Source organism: Dermacentor silvarum, chromosome 6, assembly GCF_013339745.2.
Source record: "Dermacentor silvarum isolate Dsil-2018 chromosome 6, BIME_Dsil_1.4, whole genome shotgun sequence".
Classification (NCBI taxonomy): domain Eukaryota; kingdom Metazoa; phylum Arthropoda; class Arachnida; order Ixodida; family Ixodidae; genus Dermacentor; species Dermacentor silvarum.
In genome coordinates, this window is record NC_051159.1 from 169,955,994 (window position 1) to 169,977,624 (window position 21,631).

The following is a 21,631-nucleotide window of genomic DNA, read 5'->3' on the forward strand; positions in this document are numbered from 1 at the left end:
CCGGCAAGTTAAAAAACTTAGAATATAAACATCATGACAGCCAAACGAGGCTGTGTGAAGGCGTCAATTTGTGCGTGCAGCACTTGCTATATTGCAAAGATCACCCCTAACAGGTATGAAGTTAGGAATGTCTCTGCGCTAGGAAAGGGCATAGGTTGCAGTTTTGCAGGCCCGTCTCCTTCTTTCTATGCCTGAAGAGAGCTGTAGCCGGGAAGAATGGTGACGTACCGATAGACCATGCTTCTTTCAACGTCACACGGTTCATCTTGCGTATTTAAATGTAGATAACCGGAGCAATATTTGTTTTAATTTCTTTCTATTTTATTCAATATCGCGAACTTGTTACATTACGTGCAACCTCACAACCAATTTTATTTGGCTAGTGTTCGACTCTGTCGTTTACACTCACATGAACATAAATTTGGAGATGAAATCAAGCTGTGATATATCGACGCGCTGAGGCAAAGGCAGCTTAAAAACTTGGGAGACACTTAAGATTCGACTTTAAGAGTAAAACGCGATATCATTAAAGGGTCCCTGACTGCTTCTCACGCTTCCCGGCTGCTGCAGCTTATTCAACCGTAATCTTTGCCGGGAAACGCTTGCGGAGAACGTTATGCACGAAGGCGAGCTTTCTGGTTCTTTTTGGTTCTTTCCCCCGCACGGCTGGAGCCCCCACCACGGATTCGCGGAGGCGAGCGCCATCTTGTGGTGCTGCAAGGAACCGAGCGGCGCACGCGTTGTGCGTCGCTCTGTGATTTGTAGAAACGCGCCGCGCTGTGATTGGGGGGCAATTTCACTCATGGTCAACGCATGGTCAACGCCGGTGACGCCGTGCTTTCTGCGTAACCGTGCTTTGTGCGCTTTTGTGTCCCAAAGCTGCACTGCAGGTCCTCAGGGATTCCGAAGGGGAGTGCACAGGATTAATTTTGACTACTTGAGGTTCTCTAACAGGCACTTACGTTATCCAAATAATTGCATCCACGATCGTTCATTCAGCCCTCATAAAAATTCGGCTGCTTAAAAATGTCCGGGAATGAAAACAGCGCCCCTGTGCTCAACAGCACAAGTTCTTAGCCACTCAGCTACAGCGGCGAGTCGGCACGTTTATATATGCGCACCGCTAGTCTGCTTTGTCAGGGTTAGCATTTTCTTAGCGCTGCGTTAATTACTTTCTTCACATGGTTGTAATGTCGTACTTCACATTTCTGCCTTCACATTTCTAGATTGGTGTGTGGTGTCCTGGCTAGACTCTAATAGCGCTTAGCGGTGGATCACTTGTAGCGCGACAAAAGTGAAAAAACTAGTCACGCGGCCTTATTTCTCGATGTTGAAAGAGGGTGCAGAACGTTCAATTGAGCTATCACGTGATACCCTCGCATGTTTTTCTACAAACCGGGTCCCTCTTTCGTAATAGAAAACACTGCGCAGCCACCTATTGACTTTACAATTGTAAAAGAAAAAGAAAAAGAAGCGCACGTAAGAAACTTCTAAGTCAAGTTATGCTTTCCAGGAAAGCTGCAGAAAAAAGAACGTTATATCGAAAGAGGTGGCTAGGCATCGAAATGAACTGCATTGCCTGCGGCGAATTCGCAACGCACTTCTGCGGGTGTAATGGACGGAATTTATTACGGAAACTGGTAAACAAAGACTGAAACGATGAAGTTCGCGGCGCCTTTAAATGCTAAGAACTCAGGTAAAAGCAACGATGACGTAAAAGCAACGACGGACCTTTCAAAAGCGGCACACCGCCACCTCCGAAGAATACCCCTGAAGAAGGAGCCGAATTGGTTCCGAAACGTCGGGCTAGTAAATTTCCTTATTTGGTTGGAGTCAATCTCTAAGTCTTAAGTGGTTTGCGTGAGTGCGCCTATCCGGAGCGAACGACGACCTTATGGAAGCATGCAAGTCATGGCACGTATCCCCGATCATACGATTTTTCAGCTTATGTTTACGGAGGAAATGGGGGAGCATCCTCCTCACTGGCCCAGAGTGGGAGGCGATATCAGAAGCGCTTGATCCCAAAAGGATGCATAAACATCGCGACATATCTTACCGAAATGCCGCGACGTTTAGCAGAGTATATCCCGACATCCCCAACACTTTGCTTTCGTGCGGCCTCTTTATACTAAAGCGGACTTGTCACATTACCGATCAGTATTGGAATAGACAGTGAACGTAGCATTTCTGTCCAGTTAGAATGACATTGAGAGAGATAGAGATGCTGCCTTTAATGAAAAGCTGGAGGGGTTTGTTTGGCTGACGGCCTGGCATGCTATAGGCTATTCCAAATGTTTGTGTGAAAAACATGGTTTCTTATGTTGTATTGCTCATTATGACAGTAGCGATATATGACATTTGGTCTCTCTCGCACGTTTGTCGTTTTGAGTATTAAGCGAAGCTTCTAGGCTCACAAGTGTCGGCGGTGGTGGTTGTGGTGGCAGCGGCGGTGTCACGCTGAAAAGTGGGCCGATCCTGACGATAGTGCAGAAAGGGTCCAAGCTCAATGGCACATACCAGGGACAAAAAAGAAAGAGAGAAAGAAAGAGATGGAGAAAGAAAGACAGAGAGAAAGAGAGAGCGAGAAAGAGAGAGAATGAAAGAGATAGAAAAAGAAATAAAGAGAGAGAGACCCAGAGAAAGAGAGAGTGAGAACTAGAGTGAGAAAGGAGGGAGGGACAGAGAAAGAAAGGAAGATAGAGACATATATATATATATATATATATATATATATATATATATAGAGAGAGAGAGAGAGAGAGAGAAATTAAAAGAGAAAGAAAGACTGAGCGAAAACGAGAGTGAGAAAGAGAGAGACAAATGTACAAAATCACCACGAAGGTCAGACAAAGAAAGAGAGAAAGGATGATAGATAGAGAGAAGGAGAGAGGAAAAGAAAGATAGAGAGAAAGAAAGAAAATGAACACGAAGGTCAGAGAGAAATAGAGAGAAAGGAAGGAAGAGATATAGAAGTAGAGAAAGAAAGAAATAGAGAGAGAGAAAAAGAAAGAGAGAGGGAAAGACTTGTGATGCACTTCTACTTCTTTGATGTGACAGGTAGCAGTCGGCTCCTTGTACTGACATCTCCTTATTTGGTCACGTCAATAAAAGCTTGGGTTTCATCTAGGGAATATAATCAAGCCGCGACCTTGACGTTCGAAAAGGCTAATTCACAATTATCTCGGCTGCATCTGAGGAACTCTTCAGGTCGTAGTCATCCGGGTGCTTAGCCTTCATGATCGAGGGCATTCATCTTGTGCGAGTCGGCGCCATACATTTCTGAACTCGATGATGTTAAGAGATAGAACTCTCGCTTTCGCCAATTTTCTGTATGCTCTCAGGCGAGGTATACACATACCTAGAGTCTTGAGACAACTAGCTGGCGCTACTTCGTCTTAGATGTGCACTGCGAATGACAACAAGACGAGCCAAAATAGATTAAACGCAATGTGGCGCATACTAAATTCTATAGTTAACTGTTCGGATAGCGATACGACATGTATCGCAGCTAGCCATACAGCGCTACAACGGAGAACCGGCTTTCGCTGGCTTAAGGGCATTCTATATTCGACGCAGGTGCACCTGAACGGCATTCGTTTGCTGCACACAACGCCTCTTCACCAAAATATAAACGACGAGGCTTCTGCGGACATCTTAGCCCACTTACGCCGGGCTACAGCCACAAAACTAATCACAGACACAGTAGTGAATGCTTGTGTTTTTAACAATCTCGCCATTTCAATTTCGTTGGAGAGCGGGAGTGTGTGGGTGCCAGAGATTTGAGGCTTTCTTCTACGGCGTTTCAGCTGCTTGAATGGACGCACTATCAGCAATAAAGTAGCAAGGTTTCGATACCTCTATCACCATCTTTCATTCACACGACTTAAAGCTGTAGAGGAGCATGTGCGAGACTGTACCTGTTTCCAACATTTCCAATATCTAAAATAAATTGGTGAATTAATTAATTAATTAGGAGTTAATGCTGTCAGCATATTTCGCCAGGAAAAACCTTTTTCTAAAGCACACAACTTCGTTCTGGTGCTGGAACCTGTGCAGCAATCATGATAATTCGCTTAACCTTCACTAACGTATGCGCTGGGTTGCAGCTGTATACAATTTATGCACGCACCGCACGTTTGCGTTTTTGGCAAGGAAGCATGAGGCGTGAGAGCTGCAACGATTTCATCATGCGGTGGTGTGCATATAATGCGCATATGATTCATTGCTCGCACGAGGTGTAAACGCTTCCGCAAAAATTTCTCACAGCTACAGTAGTCAAGCAGGTAAAATATCACCAAGTCAACGAGAGGGATGTGCATAAAGTGTCCTCGAAGCTAAACTTGCCTTCAAAGTAGGCAGTTGACGACACGAATGGTGTGGAAAGAGCGAAAATTCACGTAGATCTTGCTGGTGCGTCTTCTGTCTTTTTTTTTTTTTTTTTTTTGCGTTTGGGTCGGTCAAGATAGCGATGTCTTTGAAATTTCTTGTTATACGTTTTCTTTTTTTTTTTCATTTCACTGCACGACGCATCATTAGCTGCCACACTGGCAGAAAAAAAGTTGTTTTCCTTCCAAGCACGCACTGTTGACGAGCAGCGCAATGGTCAATTTGCGTCCACATGTCATTGCATGCTACAATGTCGAAATCTATCATTAGTCAAAGCAGAAGGAGCAAACCACACAATAAAGAGCCGGCTTGTCTGTGTTTGTGGACAGAGATAAGATCTTCCACTCGGTACGAACAGTTGCAAGGTCTGCTGGGAGGAGGGAAGCACCGCTTACGCGTTTTTTTTTTTTTTTTTTTTTTTTTGCAATGTTCGAGAGTAAATGCTAAGACGCGAAGGGACTAGCAGAATGTGTATACAAACACAGATACCATCTGCGTAAATAGCTCAAGTAGCTGTGATTCGTAAAAACCTATCAATCACACCGAAGTTGTATTACTTCCTCTCATCCGCTGTTCTGTCTACTTCGTTTGAAATTTTGAACACAGCAGTCAAGGTCTCTTATATTTCCATTTCCTTTCTTTTTCTTAACTCACTCCACCCCTCCGTCTCCTCATCAGGTCTAAATATTGAAAGTGACTGCCTGCGGGAGACACTCCCACCGGCTTACCCTGTTTTGGTAAAACTCGCCAATGTGTCCACCAGCTCGTTCGAGAACTGGAGCTCCTTCGCGTGTGCGGAGTCGTCCCCTTTGAACGTCCCGCTGGTCAGCTTATCCGTGGTGGCCAGGAAGAAGGGCAGCTCGTCCATGTGCGTGGCCGTCACCCACTTGTGCCACATGCTGCGCGCCGGTCGGTGCGTGAACTCGTATCGCAGCAGCGTCACGTTGCTGGCGAGCGCCGATGAGGCGTACAGGTCGGTGCCGCAGTCGAACGCGCCCTCGGTGAGAGGCAGCGAGAGGTTCTTCTCGATCTCCCACTGCTCGTGGGGAGCGCCGCTCTCGTCGAAGTAGAGGCGCGAGTACTTGGCGCTAGTCGCGAAGTCGACGTTGAAGAAGGTCTTCACCGTCACCCTGAACACCGTGGGGCCGTCCAAGTTTCCGTTCAGCCACTTCAGCTGATCAAGCATCGCGTAGACCAGGTACGCCCCGTCGTCTTGCGTGGTGCCCAGGAAAATCTCCTTGACGTTGAACGGGATGTTCAGGTCCAGCGGGTTCCGGCGGAGGAAGGCGTCTCCGTAGCCCGGCAATATGGTGACGAACTTGAAAGGGAGCGCCTTGGTCGCTTCCAGTGCCAGCTCGTGAGCGTCCCACTTGCGCATGCAGCGAACTATCTCGTCCCTCTGGACCTCTACTGGCAGCTTCGCGTCGGCGCAGCCCAAGTGGTAGCTCAGTGTGCGGAAGTTCTGGTGCTGGTCCGCATGATCCGAATACGAGAGGGCCTGCGGTGTGCCGCTGAATAGAGCTGCCCGTTTGAACAGTCCTCGGCTAAGCTCGGACATTATGTGATAGCTGACAGACATGCCTCCGGCGCTATGCCCTGCCAAGGTGATGGCGTCGGGGTCGCCGCCGAAGTGCTTGATGTTTCTGTGAATCCAGCGCAGTGCTTCGAGCTGGTCGTACATGCCCATGTTGCCGGGAGCTTCCGGGGAAGAGGCGTTGAGAAAACCGAACAGGCTGACGCGATAGTTGAAGTTGACGTACACTACTTGCGCCCGTGCCGCGAAGTCAAGGCCGTCGTAGACGCCCAAAGCACTTGATCCCCAAACAAAGAGTCCGCCGTAGACGAAAGTGAAAACGGGCAAGAGATCGTCACAAGAACCCGCGTCGTTGTTGCATTCAGGTCGCGGAACCCAAATATTCAGATAGAGGCAGTCTTCGGATGTTTCCTCAGTGTTGATGTTGACGCTGCCGGGCAGTTCGAAGCTGGTCTGCACGCACGCCTTGGGCTTTCTCACTGCCTGCAGGGTTTCCTTCCAGGGCGGAATAGGCTCGGGTAGCAAGAAGCGACGCTCACCTGTCGGCGGCTTAGCGAACGGTATGCCCAGGTAGGCATCAACGACCCCGCCGTTCTGGCCTCGAAGTCTGATACCGGCGACAGGACCCGAATCCGTCTGCACGACTGGTGCCCTCGATTCTACATCCTTGCTGTGCGCCTCGACACCGCACGGCAAACAAGCGGAGCCGACGGCGGCAAAGGCGGCAGTGGCGACAAGTGCGACGGCAATCAAACACCAGTGACTGCGGGCCCGGTGTCCCGCCGTCGCCTTCACCGGCGTCCGCAGAAAGTGAGCGGCAACGGTCTGCATGTCCGTCCCTGCCCGTTCACGAGGGGGCTTTGTTCTAAGGGACACCGCCAGCTTCCCTCTTCAACTAAAGTGCCAATAGGATTCAGCAATTATTAGTGAAGCCGAACGCCGCGGCGCGCAACGACTTTCTTCCGACCCTCTTTTCTTTTCTTTTTTTTTTTTTTCTTCATTTTTATCGTGATTGCATTAAACGCTCGGGGAACCACGAGTTTGTGCACGCACAGTCCTCTCCCGTTAGAGGAGGAAAGAAAGTACGAGCAACCACGTGTACTGCTTTTTTGGCTCGCCACCATGCGGCCAAGTAGCCGGCGTCGTGCTCGCCACGGTTCGTTTAGGCCACAACTTACGCGCGGGCCACAACGTTTCCTGCGGCTTAAAAGACACCATTAAGGTCGCTTAGCGAGGTCAGCATGATCGCATGCCCGCACGCGGAAATCCCGCGCTGGTGAGCCGCCTTATCCCGCGCGCCGCTTTAGCTGCTTGGCCTGCATAATCAGCTGGTGTCTCCGTGCGACGCCGACGACAGCGAGCAGTCAAAGCAGGAATGCTCGCGTCTGTCTGTCTAGTCGCGCTGTGTGATTCGGTGCAAAGGCATGCAGCGATAGCGACTCGAGTTACGGAGAGAGGAATGGCCCCAATCTTGCGAGGACCATTCATCGTTGTCTTTCTCGTTTCCTCCTTCGCGCCTTGAGCGAGCAGTCGAAAAACGTTTTAACCTGGATTCAAAGAATGAATTCACACGTTTCACTTGTCTAGGTGTTAATACTTCCTGTTTTTCTCTTCTACGACCGCTATAAACGACTTTTGGCAGCTTAAAGTGTCCGTCTCTACGGCATGCAAAATGGGATCAAGGTTAAGTGATGCGTGCGACACGCAGATTTTCCCTTGCCAGATCTTGAGCGCCGAGGTAGCCGGAGTAAGGGCAAATGTTATTGCTTTTCGGGCTGTTTATATGAGCGCTCAGCGTAAACAAGGAACTCATACTGGGCACATTCCGGAAGAAAGGTGGCAGGTATATTTAGGGCACACGTACGTAGGATTTCTCATCGGCGCTCATAAAATTGGTAAGTTCCGAAAGGGTCCCGAGGATTTTCCCGAGCAGCGCTTCGGCCATGAGAATCGAAGCGCACTCCAGACATTTGCTTTCATTAGAACTAAACATAGACGAAAAAATACAAGCATGTTTGTAAGGTGAACATCACGCCTCATTATACAAATTATAAGCGAGAACGATTGCCGGCGTGTCGCATACGCAGTGAGCGTAATGGCCCCCTCACTGCCCACAGCCGCATCAATCCAGCTTGCGGACATTCGACTTGTGCATTTTGGTGGAGTGTTGAAAACAAAAAAACAAAAAATGTCCGGTGTGCACTCAGCACTTTCCACTAGCCGTAAGCACTCAGATGTTTCGAATAAAACCCGAAGGCCATGGGAGCCAAGCTTGCCAACATTCTACACATAACAAGGGAATTTCCTAGCTGAAGCTGATCCCACCTTAAGGGGTTTCCCCTATAAACACAGGAACTAAATATGTCCTGCTTATAGTTGCATAATATCATACTTCTCGCTATTTTTTTAGTTAGAGCCTCTGGCATATATAGGTCGAGCGCGACACCAAGGACATGGCTTCCGAGTTTTAGTGTTCCCGGCACAGTTTTTCACTGAGCAGAGAACTCTGAGAATCATCTTTTCTTTGTAGCTGACTCGCTGTAAGAGCATGTTCGCGAAGGTTTCGTAATTTACATACATAGAAAGAATAGCCTATTTGGTAATGCACGATGTGATGCGGTCATAGTTGCGCGTCTTCATTACAGGATGCACGCTCTCCAAATATTCGTACACAACCGTGCCTAAGTACATTTCGCACAAGCGCGATCTTTCCTGCAGCTGCATGTGAACAAACACGGCGACGTCGAAGGTAACGTGCGAGAGAGACAAAAGAGAGGGAATACTCTCAATGGAACCGGCAAAGCTACGACATTGCTCTGACTGTTGCGCACAGCAAAATTTAAACGGAAGTACACACCGTGTTCCATACGCCGTGAACACACTGGTCCTACATGAATTTTGGAAAATTATTTTAAATTAATTGAATCCAGTTGCGTAATCTACATTCTCTTAGCTGCTTCAATCGGCTAGCTTCAAAGGCATTCGCACTTCCCTGGGCGTCCTGACAAGCCTGCTGCTCACGACAGGCATGCCGACAGCTTTGCTTGAGTTCGTACAGCAACCTACTTTGGCTGCACTTAAGCAGTGTCGTATCTGTGGACTATACACGGGCAGTAAACCGACAAAGCAGTAGTCTGCACGCGCTTCTGCGGAGGCGCAATGCGCGCGGCCTTGTTCGCTTCCTGGCACGACTAAAATGCACGACCACGAATTTCTTCGTAAGGTTAAGTCACGCAGAATAATGCTCCTTAGTCCGCGAAAAAAAAACAAAAGTGTCCCTTAACGCATCACGTAAGCCGCGTTATGGCACGTGGAGAAGCTTAACCGCTCGTCATGCAGGTTTCTCGATGCGACGCACACCGCATGTTAATTAGTTCGTCGCGACATGTTATAATATCATCCCGTCTTGAGCGATAAACATCTCTGCCAACCAGCATCTCTATACATGTTGTGTTGGTTAATCACGCGCCAGCCACGCGGCGGCAGCCTCGGGCCATCGTCCTCGGCTGCAGCGTTACGCGCGCCCCGACGCCCGTGGCAACCGTTAATCCGAAGGTCGCGCACCCGAAGTGCCATGCGGCGAAAGCAAGCGGTAACGCGAAATGGTCCTTTTACGGGGCCACGGAGCCCGCGAGTGCCGGAGGTGCTCCGCTCGTGCGCGGACACACACTTGCAACCGTTGGGCGCGCCCTGATTTTCTGGCGGCAGTATCCAATGTCATCGGTGCGAGAGCATACTACGAAGGCGCACGAACACCGGCCCGCCATTGACACGCACCCAGACCTGGTCTGTCGTGACCCTCTTACGGACCTCTCCCAGGCTCGCACACTCTCGCAGACCTGCGGCGCGAAATGAGTTTGGGGCTTGAAGGTTATTCGCGAAGTATGGCGTACGTAAATGTCGAATATTGCGCGAACTTTACGAAATGACGAAATAGAGAGCTGAACATCACGCCCCAACTCTCGCTCACCGACAAATTTGGTCCGACCAGGTAAGCTTCATTCATTCATTCATTCATTCATTCATTCATTCATTCATTCATTCATTCATTCATTCATTCATTCACTCATTTGTCGATTTTCTACGCCCCAAAGCTGGGCTTTGAGGCTCGTCAGTCGGCCTCCACAGCAGAAAATATAAAACAGATATAGAACAGGCAATATCGGGTTTAGCAGTAACAGCCATTAAAAAAGCGCAGAAAAAATGTAAAAGACAAAAAGAAGAAAAAACGCAAGTCCTTACAGATTCAAACACTCAACGGCTTAGTACAGCGCTTCCATCCATGGAGTGATGGACTGGACATCAAGAATATGTTAATATGGAGGCATCCTGATTCTAATAACTACAGTACGTGCACCAGGCTGTACAGGATCCGAGCCAAACGCGCTCACAATTCATGTATTTTGTATAGTAAAAAACCACCCAAGCACTCTGTACAGATGGTTAACCAGCGAAGCTGAAACGTGCGGCCCCGGTGTTTAGCAGTGGGTTAATCCCGACGCTGTATTGAAGCGTTTCTCAATTATTGGTTACATGTTTGTGTTTCTAGTGGAACGCAAGCGCCAATGGCGTTCGGATGCTGCTAACCACGACGCCGAGGTAACTCGAGATATCGAACGCATGCGACAACGGCGAGCCGAGGAGACGGCGCTTGCGGTCAGAGCAGCGTCAACGTGGCAATGGCGGGAACGCGTTCGCTAACGACGTCACTAACTGCGCTGCCAATGGCGCGCGCGCTTGGGTGCGACGTAGAGAACGACGTGACTGACGGCGCAGCCAATGGAGACGTTTAGGGAAACATAGGACGGACGGTTTATCGTTTCGCCTAGCAATATACAGCTTTCGCTGTAAAAAAAAAAAAAAGTGATTCGATTTGACAAGGTGTAGCCAAATTAAACTGGCGCGTGAGGAACGATGAGTCGCACAACTTGGAGTCACAGATATTAAGGAAGAGGGGGAGGGGGGGGAGTATAAGACTGGCAAAGCGCGGGAGGTGGCAGCAAGCCCATTTTAGGGCTTACGCTGCAGGTACAGCTACAGCGCTGCTAACGAAGAGAGCGTCACCGATGCGCGCCAGCCAAACAGAGAGTGATTCAGTCAAGGTTGTCGTTCTTCGGCTCAGCCTTCCCGTCTCAGGAAGCTCGAAACAACCGCTAAACGAGGGTGATAAAATTTCCCGCGAGTTTTGTTTCTACATTCACATTTCTCGTTCTGAACCTTCAAGGCTTGTTTCGATATGCGGACTGTAAAGCCGGCGCCGCAGTTTATTAATGCGTTATGCGACCTTCGGTTTCATTGCCTGTTACTCCAGCAATGAGACACACGCGGCGCAAGGTTCTTGTGAAAAGTATAAAGAATACCGTTCACCCGCAATGTAAGGTCGAGGCATTAAATTTCGTTTGTGGCCATGCAGTTCAAGACGCCGACCTTCGATCCTCTGGTGCTTGGGAAAGATCTGTACTGCGCTATACCGTCGGCCACTTATGCAAGCAGTTGCGTGCGCGCTTCGTTCCCCAAGGTCGGGACGTTATGGGCTCTGAACGAGCACGAAGCGAGGGTCCAGAGCAGAATCACTAGTCACGCACATAACAGTAGAGGGCATAAGTTCTTTTGTGAGAACTTCCACCTTTTGGAATACAGGGGAGAAATATCGAGTGCCATTTTGTCCGCGTCGGTAATAAAAATTTTCAAGGTGATTCAACCTCTATAGTTGAAGTGGATGAAATGCAATGTCTTCCTGGGCGAGTTGGGGGCGAGAAATTCAGAGTTGGAGGTGAGAAAATGAATCGTATGATTCATTTTGAGAGCCGCGCTGGAGCGACAAGGCTTTATCGACGTCAACTAGAGGTTGAATCGCTTTTTAACTTTTCTGTCATTAGTTATCGTCATCATCATCGCCAGCATCACCATCGCAATCAGCACCATCATCTTCATCATGGGCACATACCTCAGGGACACACATTCATTGGCCCAGCTGGTCCATACCCTAAGGCCCCTGTGGAACTTGTAATTAGATTGCACTTTCTTCGCCATCGCTCACGAAAGAGGCATGAAACAGGTTAGTAGAGACATACCCGATACGGTAAAGCGGTGGTAACATGTCAAAGATGACAAGGTCTTCAAACACTAATGTTGAAAAAAAACTGTCATCTGGGGAGGTATTCTGTAAGTTCTGTAAGAGTCCATCTAGTGGACATGTCCATTTAGTCTGCTGCTGAAGTGCTGATTGGCTGTGCCACATGGTTGCTGTGGACGTGCAGCTCCGGCCAGCCAATCAGACTTTAACGGCAGACGAAATGGACATGTCACTAGGTGGACTATTACAGAATACCTCCCGTGTTCGTAGAGCTTTTTTTTTTTTTTTTTCTGGCGAGAGCTTTTGTTTGTTCAGCCGTTAGTTTACACGCGCCCTTCAGTTCTCCAAACCCCTCGAGTGTAGTTTATAGAGAAAAGGCACGTAATACGACTGCTTCAAGAAACATCATATCTCCTGTAGCATGTTTACCAATTATTTTGTCAGATACACGATATTCATGAAACTGTTCGCGATAACAAACGTTACACTGCCTCGAGTGCGCGATAATAAAAACGAAAAGATGGCGAGCCGCAAGCTTATTTTTTTTTTTTTCACTTCTTTCCAATTATCCGAAAAACACACGCATGGACAAATAAATAAATAAATAAATAAATAAATAAATAAATAAATAAATAAATAAATAAATAAATAAATAAATAAATAAATAAATAAATGCAAGGAAAGAAGAACGCACAGCGCCCGTTAAAAACAACAGTCTTCAGGAGACGTGGATATATGCGGCAGCAACGCGAAGTGCGAGCTTTACTTTGCACCCTTAACCCAGAGTCATAGAATTTTTGCTGCTGCATGGCACACCATACGCAGCCAGAATTGTGAAGAAATATACTCGGCAACCACGCTCTGGGTTGATCGATGTACCTTGTCAGCAGAGTGGCGCGTTCAACGAAGCTCGGGGACTCGCGGACCCTCGCATTATTTGTCACCGGCCTATGAGGAAAATGCTGACGGTCGCTAGATGTATGGCTCCTGCAGCGAGACCCTTTGCCGGGAAGAAGTGCGCCATCTGTTCATTCGAGTCGGCTGCTGATCCTTGAAAACTTTCCCTTCACCTCCCATGGAACGAAATGCGCCCTGTAGCGTTTTTTCTCTCTATCGTGCATTCTGTCTATGTATACATTGTGCGCCCTGTAGCTTTTTTTCTCTCTATCGTGCATTCTGTCTATGTATACATTGTGGCCTAGCTGGATGCGCTGATTAGATCGGAAACAAAAGAGTTATACTTGGTGCATTAATTTCCCTTATTAAACTATCGCACAAACCTTTTAACAAAACGGAAGCCAACCTAACGAATCGACAACAATATTGGCGCAGTTTATTGGGTGTCACTCTCAGGTTCTATGCCATCTACAGTGCCCCCGCAGTTCTTATTGTTAAACGTCGGTTAAACGCAAAAGATGACATTAAATTGATTTAGTAGCAAGTGCGAAGCGCACCTTCCAAGAGCAAGCCGTTTAACCCCGTCGATCGCTTGCGTCTAAGAACGTTACGCGCCAACATCAGGCTGTTCCGACGGCAGTAAGTGAAAGCGAATGTCAAGAGCAGCTTCCAGGGGCTCTCAGAAGGCTTTTCTATTCCTTGACCTTTCTGCTCTTATCGAACAAATCTCAGATTCTTACTGGGCCACAGACGCGCGTGCCAGTCCACGTTCAAGTCTAAGGCCGATCGTATCGGGCAATGACGATTGTCGCTAAACTGCGATCCCCCATCGCACACTGGCCTGCTGAGCCGCTTTTTCTCGATGAAAGCCCTGCCGGTCAGAGATCTTGATCGCGGGTCGGCGATATCGCGAACTCGGTCGTTGATCTACCTCGCACATTCACTTCACTGTGCTTTTGGCTTATCATGCGTGAATATCAATCGAGACACGCACAGCCTTGCGGTGAAAGTGCGGCAAGTCGTTATGCGATCGTAAATGAATGCTCATGCGGCGCCAACTTTGCTTGCTTCATTGCAAACAAACTGCTGATCTCTATCAGCGGCCCCTCACTGCAAGTAGGCTGCCGCGATCTGCGTGAGAGGCGCGAATGGACGCATGCAGTGTTTTCATTAGCACGAGATACATATCGCGACGGAGAGATGGTTGTTCTACCGTACGAGTCAGCTTAGTTTCTTGCTTACTTTTCTCAGCTTGCGTAAATGATTGCATCGCACGTGTCACCACGCACGCACTGCGATTAAGCATAAATAGTCGGTGGGGAAACAAAAGATAAGCATTCGGTTACGTCAGCAATAACTTCTGCAGTTTTGCCTAGTGGTGCGGACAACCTTTCGATACCGCTAAATGTCACGCACAGAAAGCCCGAATGGTGACTGAATATTTACAAGATTGCCATCAAAAGATTGGGCCGTCTTCCGAAGCGCAAAAATTCCACAATATTGAAACACACCTACGATAACAATTTACGATCAAGTTTTGACAGCACTCCGGGCTATAGCAGCACAGATCTTGAATCAGCGATAATTTTCTGTTTGTACTATTTGGTTTGTTGTAACCGCAAAAAAAGCGCGTTTACGAAAGTTCGAAGCTGAACATTTATAGCTATTTATTATGATGATGATGACGGTGAACATGAAGAACCCCAGGTGGTTAAAATTAATCCGGAGCCCTCCACTATACCGCATGCCTCATAATCAGATCGTGGTGTCGGCACGTAAAGCCCCTGAATTTATATTTTAATGTAGCAGTTCCCGCTAAAATTAACTCACAGTTATTTTTTCATGCTCAGCATAGGCGAGCGCGATGTGCGCGCAAGAAAAGCTTTGCGAGTGAGAACAGGGCTATAACATACACCGGGGTGGAAATACGCTTCCTGGCAGTAAATTAGTTAAGCCGGCTCTTTTGATGCCGGCAACACGTTATCGTTCAAAAGTGTTCACACGATAGCACGGCCTTGCAGCGAGGAAAGTAAAATGGGAAACCCCCGCTGAGCCAAATGTGTAGAGCGCCTAGCCAAGTTTGGCGCCTCTAGCGCATACTGTCGCACGCACGCACTCGATAAAGACGGAGAGACAAGGAACGTTCGTCCGAGCTCCGTCCTACGGGAAATATTAGCGAGTACGGACATTCCTTAACTGGCGTCAACTCAAAACTTGGATAAAATATTATAAAATCAGAGTACAGGATGCAAAGCAACGTCTCTACCAGCCGAGCAGGCTCAGTGGCTGTGGGGTGCCGCTGTTCCGCACGAGGTGGCGGGTTCAATTCCTGCCGTGACGACAGCATTCCGATGGTGGCGGAATGCAAAATCGCTCGTGTACCGTGATTTGGGTGTACGTTAAGAAACCTCCAGTTGTCAAAATTGCGCCGGAGCACACTGCTATAAGGCGCCCCCCAAGGCCAACTTCGCAGCTCGGGGACGGTCGACTCCATCATCCAATCATCAACAGCATGTCTGACAGCTTTGTGCCAACTAAACTGATGTTATTTAATTCGGTGAAGCATCTTCAGCGTCAACGGTCGCTCAGCAGATGCGGTCCAGTACAGCGCACCGTGTGTTATTCATGTCACCAGTGCACGCTTCAGGAAAATCGTAAACCCGGTATGCTTATACAAAAAAGCCAGGAAACGATGGCCGGTAGAGTCCTTTTCCCGTTTCGTTTTTCTTTTCTTTTCCTTATTTTTCTCTTGAGAAAGTGAATGCGTAGAACACAATTGAGCAGAACTTTTGCGCCCAGTACTGGAATATGAGAGCAGTAAACATAATGTTGTACTGTTGACAGTTCACAGAGGCGACATGCCATGCACAGACAAGGTCGTGACGCAAGGGCGAATGATTCATCAGCCGTGTCCACGAATGCGCTTGCCCTACATTCGCCCTGCTCTAATTTCATGCGATGTAGTGGCGCAGTTTCAAACCGTCACAAATGTACCTTGCATTCATTAGGAAATCATTACTCTGCGCACGAAACGCCCTGAGGCAAGGTAACGTTACAGGAAATCATAAACACTACCTGCTTTTTCTGACCTCTGCTCGGCATATATGAATAAGAAAGGACGTCTTTTGGCCTGCAGTTGAGGCGATTCACTAACTTATTGGAGTAAAATTGCGGATGTATAACGTAATACAATGAAGCTACATAAGCTATTAGGGGCGAAAGCTATGCATTAAGCGGCAAATACTATTACACGGTACGTGCCTGTCATATTTCGTAATTTTCTTTGAAACACGGATACAGGCGCTGTTATTTAACGTGGCTTTTGGAAGCACGACGAAAATTGGAGCACCATCATCGCCACTATGCGTAAAGCGCAGTGCATTCAACATTTACGTTTGCAAACACAATTATATTAATAATTTCCTACAGCTCGTTGTTCGTAGGCAAAAAAAAAAAGCAAGAAATAAGTGCGCTGCTTCCATAGCGATGCTTCCACTCACCCAGACCAGCAGAATTCACCAACGACTTGAACAAGCTCGTCAGAGAAGCGGTACTCGTCCGGGGTGGGCGGTTTTCGGTACACGGCCAATAAGTCTCTGCTCGCTGTTTCGTTCACCGCTTTCAAGTCCGAGTGAAGTGTGCCAAGAAAAAATACTATATCGTCGTTGTGCGTAGCGCCGACGCTTGGGTGCCAGGGACTCCACGAAGGTCGGTGATCGAAAAGAAAACGGTACACAGTGACGTTGTTCTTCACTGCCAGCGCGGAGAACACGTCCGCGGGACATTCGAATCCGCCGTCGTCGAGACTGTTCTTAATTCCTCTGAGCGCTGCCAGCGGGTTCTCAACATCCTCCTCTTCGATATATGCATTGGCGAGCGCCCGGCTCTCTGTAAGTTTAATGTTAAATAGTGCCTTGATGGAAAGCACAAGTGCGGTCAGACCGTCGACGTCACCGATTTCGAAGCCGTACTGCGCGGCAAAAACTTCCAGAAAGAGGGCCCCTTCATCCCGAGTGTTCCCCAAAAGTACTTCCTTCACGTTCAGTTTAATGCGATCGTTTTCGACCGGATTATTAGGAAGGAAATCGTCGCCGTAGCTGGGCAACACCGTGATGTATCGGTACGCCAGCGACGACATGGCGTCTTCCACAAGCCTGTGAGCATCGACACGTCGCAAGCATTCAACCATGTCCTCTTTCTGCAGGTGCCACGGCAAAGAGTAGTCGACGCAGTCTAGCGACCGGCCGATCCGCCTGAAGTTGTCGTTCTGGTCGATGCTGTCCACGTAGGCGAGCGACGACGGCGAACCGCTCAGCATCACGGCCCGATGGAACAGTCCCTTGCTCATCGGGGACATCATGTGGTAGCTGATGGAAATGGCTCCGGCGCTCTGGCCGGCCAGCGTCACCGCGTTAGGGTCACCGCCGAAAAACTCGACGTTGGCCCTGACCCACCTGAGCGCTTCCACTTGGTCGTACAGGCCCATGTTTCCCGGGGCGTCCGGAATCGAAGCGTTCATGAAACCGAGGATGTTGACGCGGTAGTTGAGTGTGACGACCACGACGTTGGCGCGCGCGGCGAGGAACACGCCGTCGAAGACGAACGCCGAGGCGGTGCCCCAGCCGAAGAAGCCGCCGTACAAGTAAACCAGAACCGGCAGTAGCTTCTTACATGGACTCTTAGACTTGGTTAGGCAGGTCCTCTCGGGTGTCCACAGATTGAGGTACAGACAGTCCTCTACGGTTCCGGACAGGTTGAATACTGCTCCCTTCCCGAGGGGCAGGTCCGTCTGCACGCAACCTGGGTTAAACTCGGTGGCATTGAAGACGTCGTACCACGGTCTCGCCGGAAGGGGTCTCCTGAACCGCATAGCACCGACCGGGGGCTGAGCGTACGGAACACCGAGGTAGGCATCGATGAGCTTGCCCCGTTCCTTGAGGCGGATTCCGGCGACCGCACCCTGCCGGGTATACACCAGCGGCGCCGGATCGTGGGTCCAAGCCACGCTTATCAGGCTTAGCAGGCTAGTCACCGCGATCACCACCATTGCCATTTCGTGCTGCAAGTGTGGATGCACAGTTCTCGATGGCATTCCTCGGCCTCCCGCGCGCAAAAAAAAGCAAGCGGAGAATTACCGCGCCTCGTGGAGAGAGCGCCAAGGATCCCAGCACTTGCTCTCACCGAGTGCGGTGCACGAGCGCTCGCCCTCGCAGTACAGCGTACACCCCCCTCCCCTCTTCACACACACACACACAAACACACACACACACACACACACACACACACACACACACACACACACACACACACACACACACACACACACACACACACACACACACACACACACACACATATTTATGTACCCTCCATCAGTAGGCTTTTCTATTTAGCCACTATTACAAAGCCATTTATAATACAGCCCTGCTGGCGTCGTTGGGTTAGCCATCAACCATAGCTAGCGCCTCGTAATGGTAAACTACTCCCCTATGTTGCTGTTTGTGGCCATGACGAGTATCCTTGATTTTCTTGGCTGTTTTTCTTTCTTATTTCACATTAGCAAGTCAGAAAACGATTATGGAGTTGAAGAAAAGAAGCTGGAAAGGGTGCTTACTAACAGATCTGTTACATAAGCACCGTGGGGGTCACGTCGCTTAAGCTCAGAAGTGTCAGGTTGACCAACGCGCCTCTCGGCACTCCATTATATACAGATATATCCCCCGCCTGCTTATAAATTGTGAAAGCAGCGCTACCTATGCTTAGCAATGCAAAGCTAATGTTCTCTCTAGAGTTTATAGGCAGCATGACAGTAGCACATGATAACAGTTTGCGAATAACACCGCGCTTATGTATGTAGCTTGGCTATACTGCACATTACAATGGGCAACCGATAACTCTAACATCCGCCATCTCGCATCCAATTCTTGACAATTTTGTCTAAGAGTTGTCAAGACGGAAACAATATGAAAAGTGCAAGGCTTACATAAATTTTCCTGCCTGAGTTTCTAACGCATAACTGAGCTCCACAGACAGCCGTTAAGAATTAGTACGTTTTCGTGTGCAATTCGAAAGATGAAACTTTCACTATAAATAATACGGCCAGCCTTAAACACAATGATGTCCATTCCAACAAGAAAATGCTCTTCCCGAAGCAATAAAAGAAATACGTTTTAGTTCGTTGTATTTCGTTGGCGCCGTCACTGAATACGATAATTTTTATCTCTAATCTTTATGGTCGGCGTTCACTTTCAACTACTTACAATTTAATGTTTAGTTCGAAAATTATGATCAATGACCATAATAATGTTAATGCCCAAGTTTCCTCGTTCGCGATTCTTCATGATGAATCTAAACAACGCGAAATGACTAAAAAAAAAAAAGAAAGAAAGAAAGGCAGCAAGGCAACAATGGCTATATACCTTAAGTGTTACACAGGTTTCCAATCACGAGATAAAAACCTGACATCGATGAAGCGGAAACGTCATCAGTAGACCATACTGCTGCCCCAACTTTCACAACGACCTTAAAGCGTTGGGCTATCAGCCTTGTCCAAATGGTGACCGCTGTGTCATATCCGTAAGTTGAAACGCATCAGAAAAGCTGTTTCTATAGCACTGTTGCTAATATGGCGCTTGCAAGGAGAACATTAAAAATGCATATTCCTTCTATGTATATATATATATATATATATATATATATATATATATATATATATATATATATATATGCAAACTGTCGGTTAGCGCTAATTCAATCGTAGACGGAAGCAACAGCGATTGTAATGCCATCCAAAATACTCGAACAATTATTTCTTACTAGTGACCTTTCCACCAATGTATGTTAAAGAACCCCAGGTGGTCAAGATTACACCTGAGCCCTACACTATACGGCGTGCCTCATAATCAGAACTGGTTTTGGCACATAAAACCCCAGAAAGAAGAAGAAGAATGCATGCAAGAGCGCGAAGCTACCCCAATCGCAAAGTGTGCACAATGCACAATGCAGCTCTCTGTGCGCGCAAAGAATAATTCTCAACCCGTCGGCTACACAGATTGCAAGTTATAGAAAATGAATGCAAAGGCAACGGCACACTCGGCTTGCGTGTGCCGGGGCGCTAAACTATTTATCACAAGCTTTATTCGCTCTTTTCCTCACGCGGCACGCACCAGTAAACGACACATATAGCACAAAAGTTAAACCGCATTTTCCTTTCCTTGTCTCACTTATACGACTTTCTGAAAAAAAGGAATGCAAGAGAAAGCTCAAAAACCAAAAGCCATTTGTAATTATAACCTTCAATGGCGTACGCCGGTGGCCAATAATCGCCCAATGAAAAAGTGGGGAGGTCAAACACACTGTGGCATTGCATGCGAAAAAGAAGCGATCTGCATCGCGATGAAAAGTAAGAAAAGCGTCACACGAGACCTTGTGCTGCGTGCGTGTGCCGTAGCCCGTAATAATTCTCTCTCTCTTTACCGAAAGCATTCTCAGGATTTGACCTTCCCTACCCCCGCTCCTCGCCCGTCCTAGAGGTCATGTGGTTTTGTTCTGGCTGCTGCGATTGGCGAGTCCTTCAAGGACCCAGGAACCGATTATGCGAGCTATAGTTCCGAGCCTTGAGCTTCCGACTAGTTTTCATTCGAGCTCCGAAGTTCGCTCGGTCGACAAGCTTGCCTGCTCACAACAATTAAGCATGCAAGTAGCTGCGAGGACCATAGAGAGAACGTGGGAGAGTATCATAGACGACATCGACGTCGGATCTCCCCTCTCCCTCACTGCCTTCTTTCCTCTGCCGCCGTTAGCGAATGAACGATGCAGCAGGATGCAGTGACCTTTCACTGAAACATATTATCCGGCTTTCGCATGTCGGTCGAAAAAGCATTCGTATAAAACGAGGAGCTGCGCGTTCGTGCATACTGGCAAGAATAATAAGCAGGAAGGAAACGAGTGAACCTATGAGACTGATTTTACGAATGAGTGCTTCTCCGCCGTCTCTCCATCGTGCCGAATAACGTGCGGTCGCGAAATTCACCTCGAAACGCGACAAGCAGGCAGCGTATGGAAATGGGTCAAGGTTCCTGCAGCGGCTGATTCGTAAAACCTTGCGAAAAGGATAAGTTGCCTTCACTGCGCAATCCACATGCATGGCTGCAATGTGCACTTTCCGCCAATATGAAAGGCAACACTAGATTCGTGTTCAAATCTGGCAATTACCCATGTGTGAGGTTCTAATGAGGAAAAGTTCCATGAGCGAGAATCTTCAGCAGGAGAACATCGTAACAAATATCAGTGATTGAGGTTCTGACACGCACGCTTGTCACTATTTCAACACATATGAAGTGTACCTTTTAATATTGGCGGAAGGTGTCCTGTATGCGTTCCTTAAGGATGTAAAATGTTTTCTTCGGAAAGCTTCCGCTTTCGAGTCAACCAGCCATAATTGACGGCTGTTTCTGCGTCCCTTGGCAGAAACATAATCCTTAGGAAGACGTAAAGTTTCCTTGATTAATGACAGGATAAACGGATTGCGAAATCAACCTTTGAGCAAGGGCAGAAAGCATAGTGAGCGGATGCTGCGACAACTAAGATATAACGAGTCGTAAGCGAACGTCTAGTAAACGGATATAAGAAACAAGTATCAACTGACGAGCCCTGCCCCTATACGGTATAAGTGCCCGTTCTAGCGACAGAATTGAAATTCAATTTGTCACGCGAGCACGACTTTCCAATATCTCCAA

At 48.1% G+C, this 21,631-nt stretch overlaps 1 protein-coding gene across 3 annotated transcripts in view; it reads right to left on the reverse strand.

The window, feature by feature from the left end:
- The window catches only part of LOC119456386 (acetylcholinesterase), a 64,409-nt gene that overhangs the window by 11,041 nt on the left and 31,737 nt on the right, over window positions 1-21,631 (reverse strand). The window contains exon 1 of one of the 3 annotated variants that reach the window (XM_037718108.2): window positions 5,115-6,843. The exons of the other annotated variants lie outside the window; for them this stretch is intronic. Within the exon in view, the coding sequence (XP_037574036.1) occupies window positions 5,115-6,751 (1,637 nt within the window). The 5' untranslated portion in view covers window positions 6,752-6,843. Of the gene's footprint in view, window positions 1-5,114; window positions 6,844-21,631 lie in introns of those variants that run through there. 3 annotated transcript variants of the gene reach the window in all.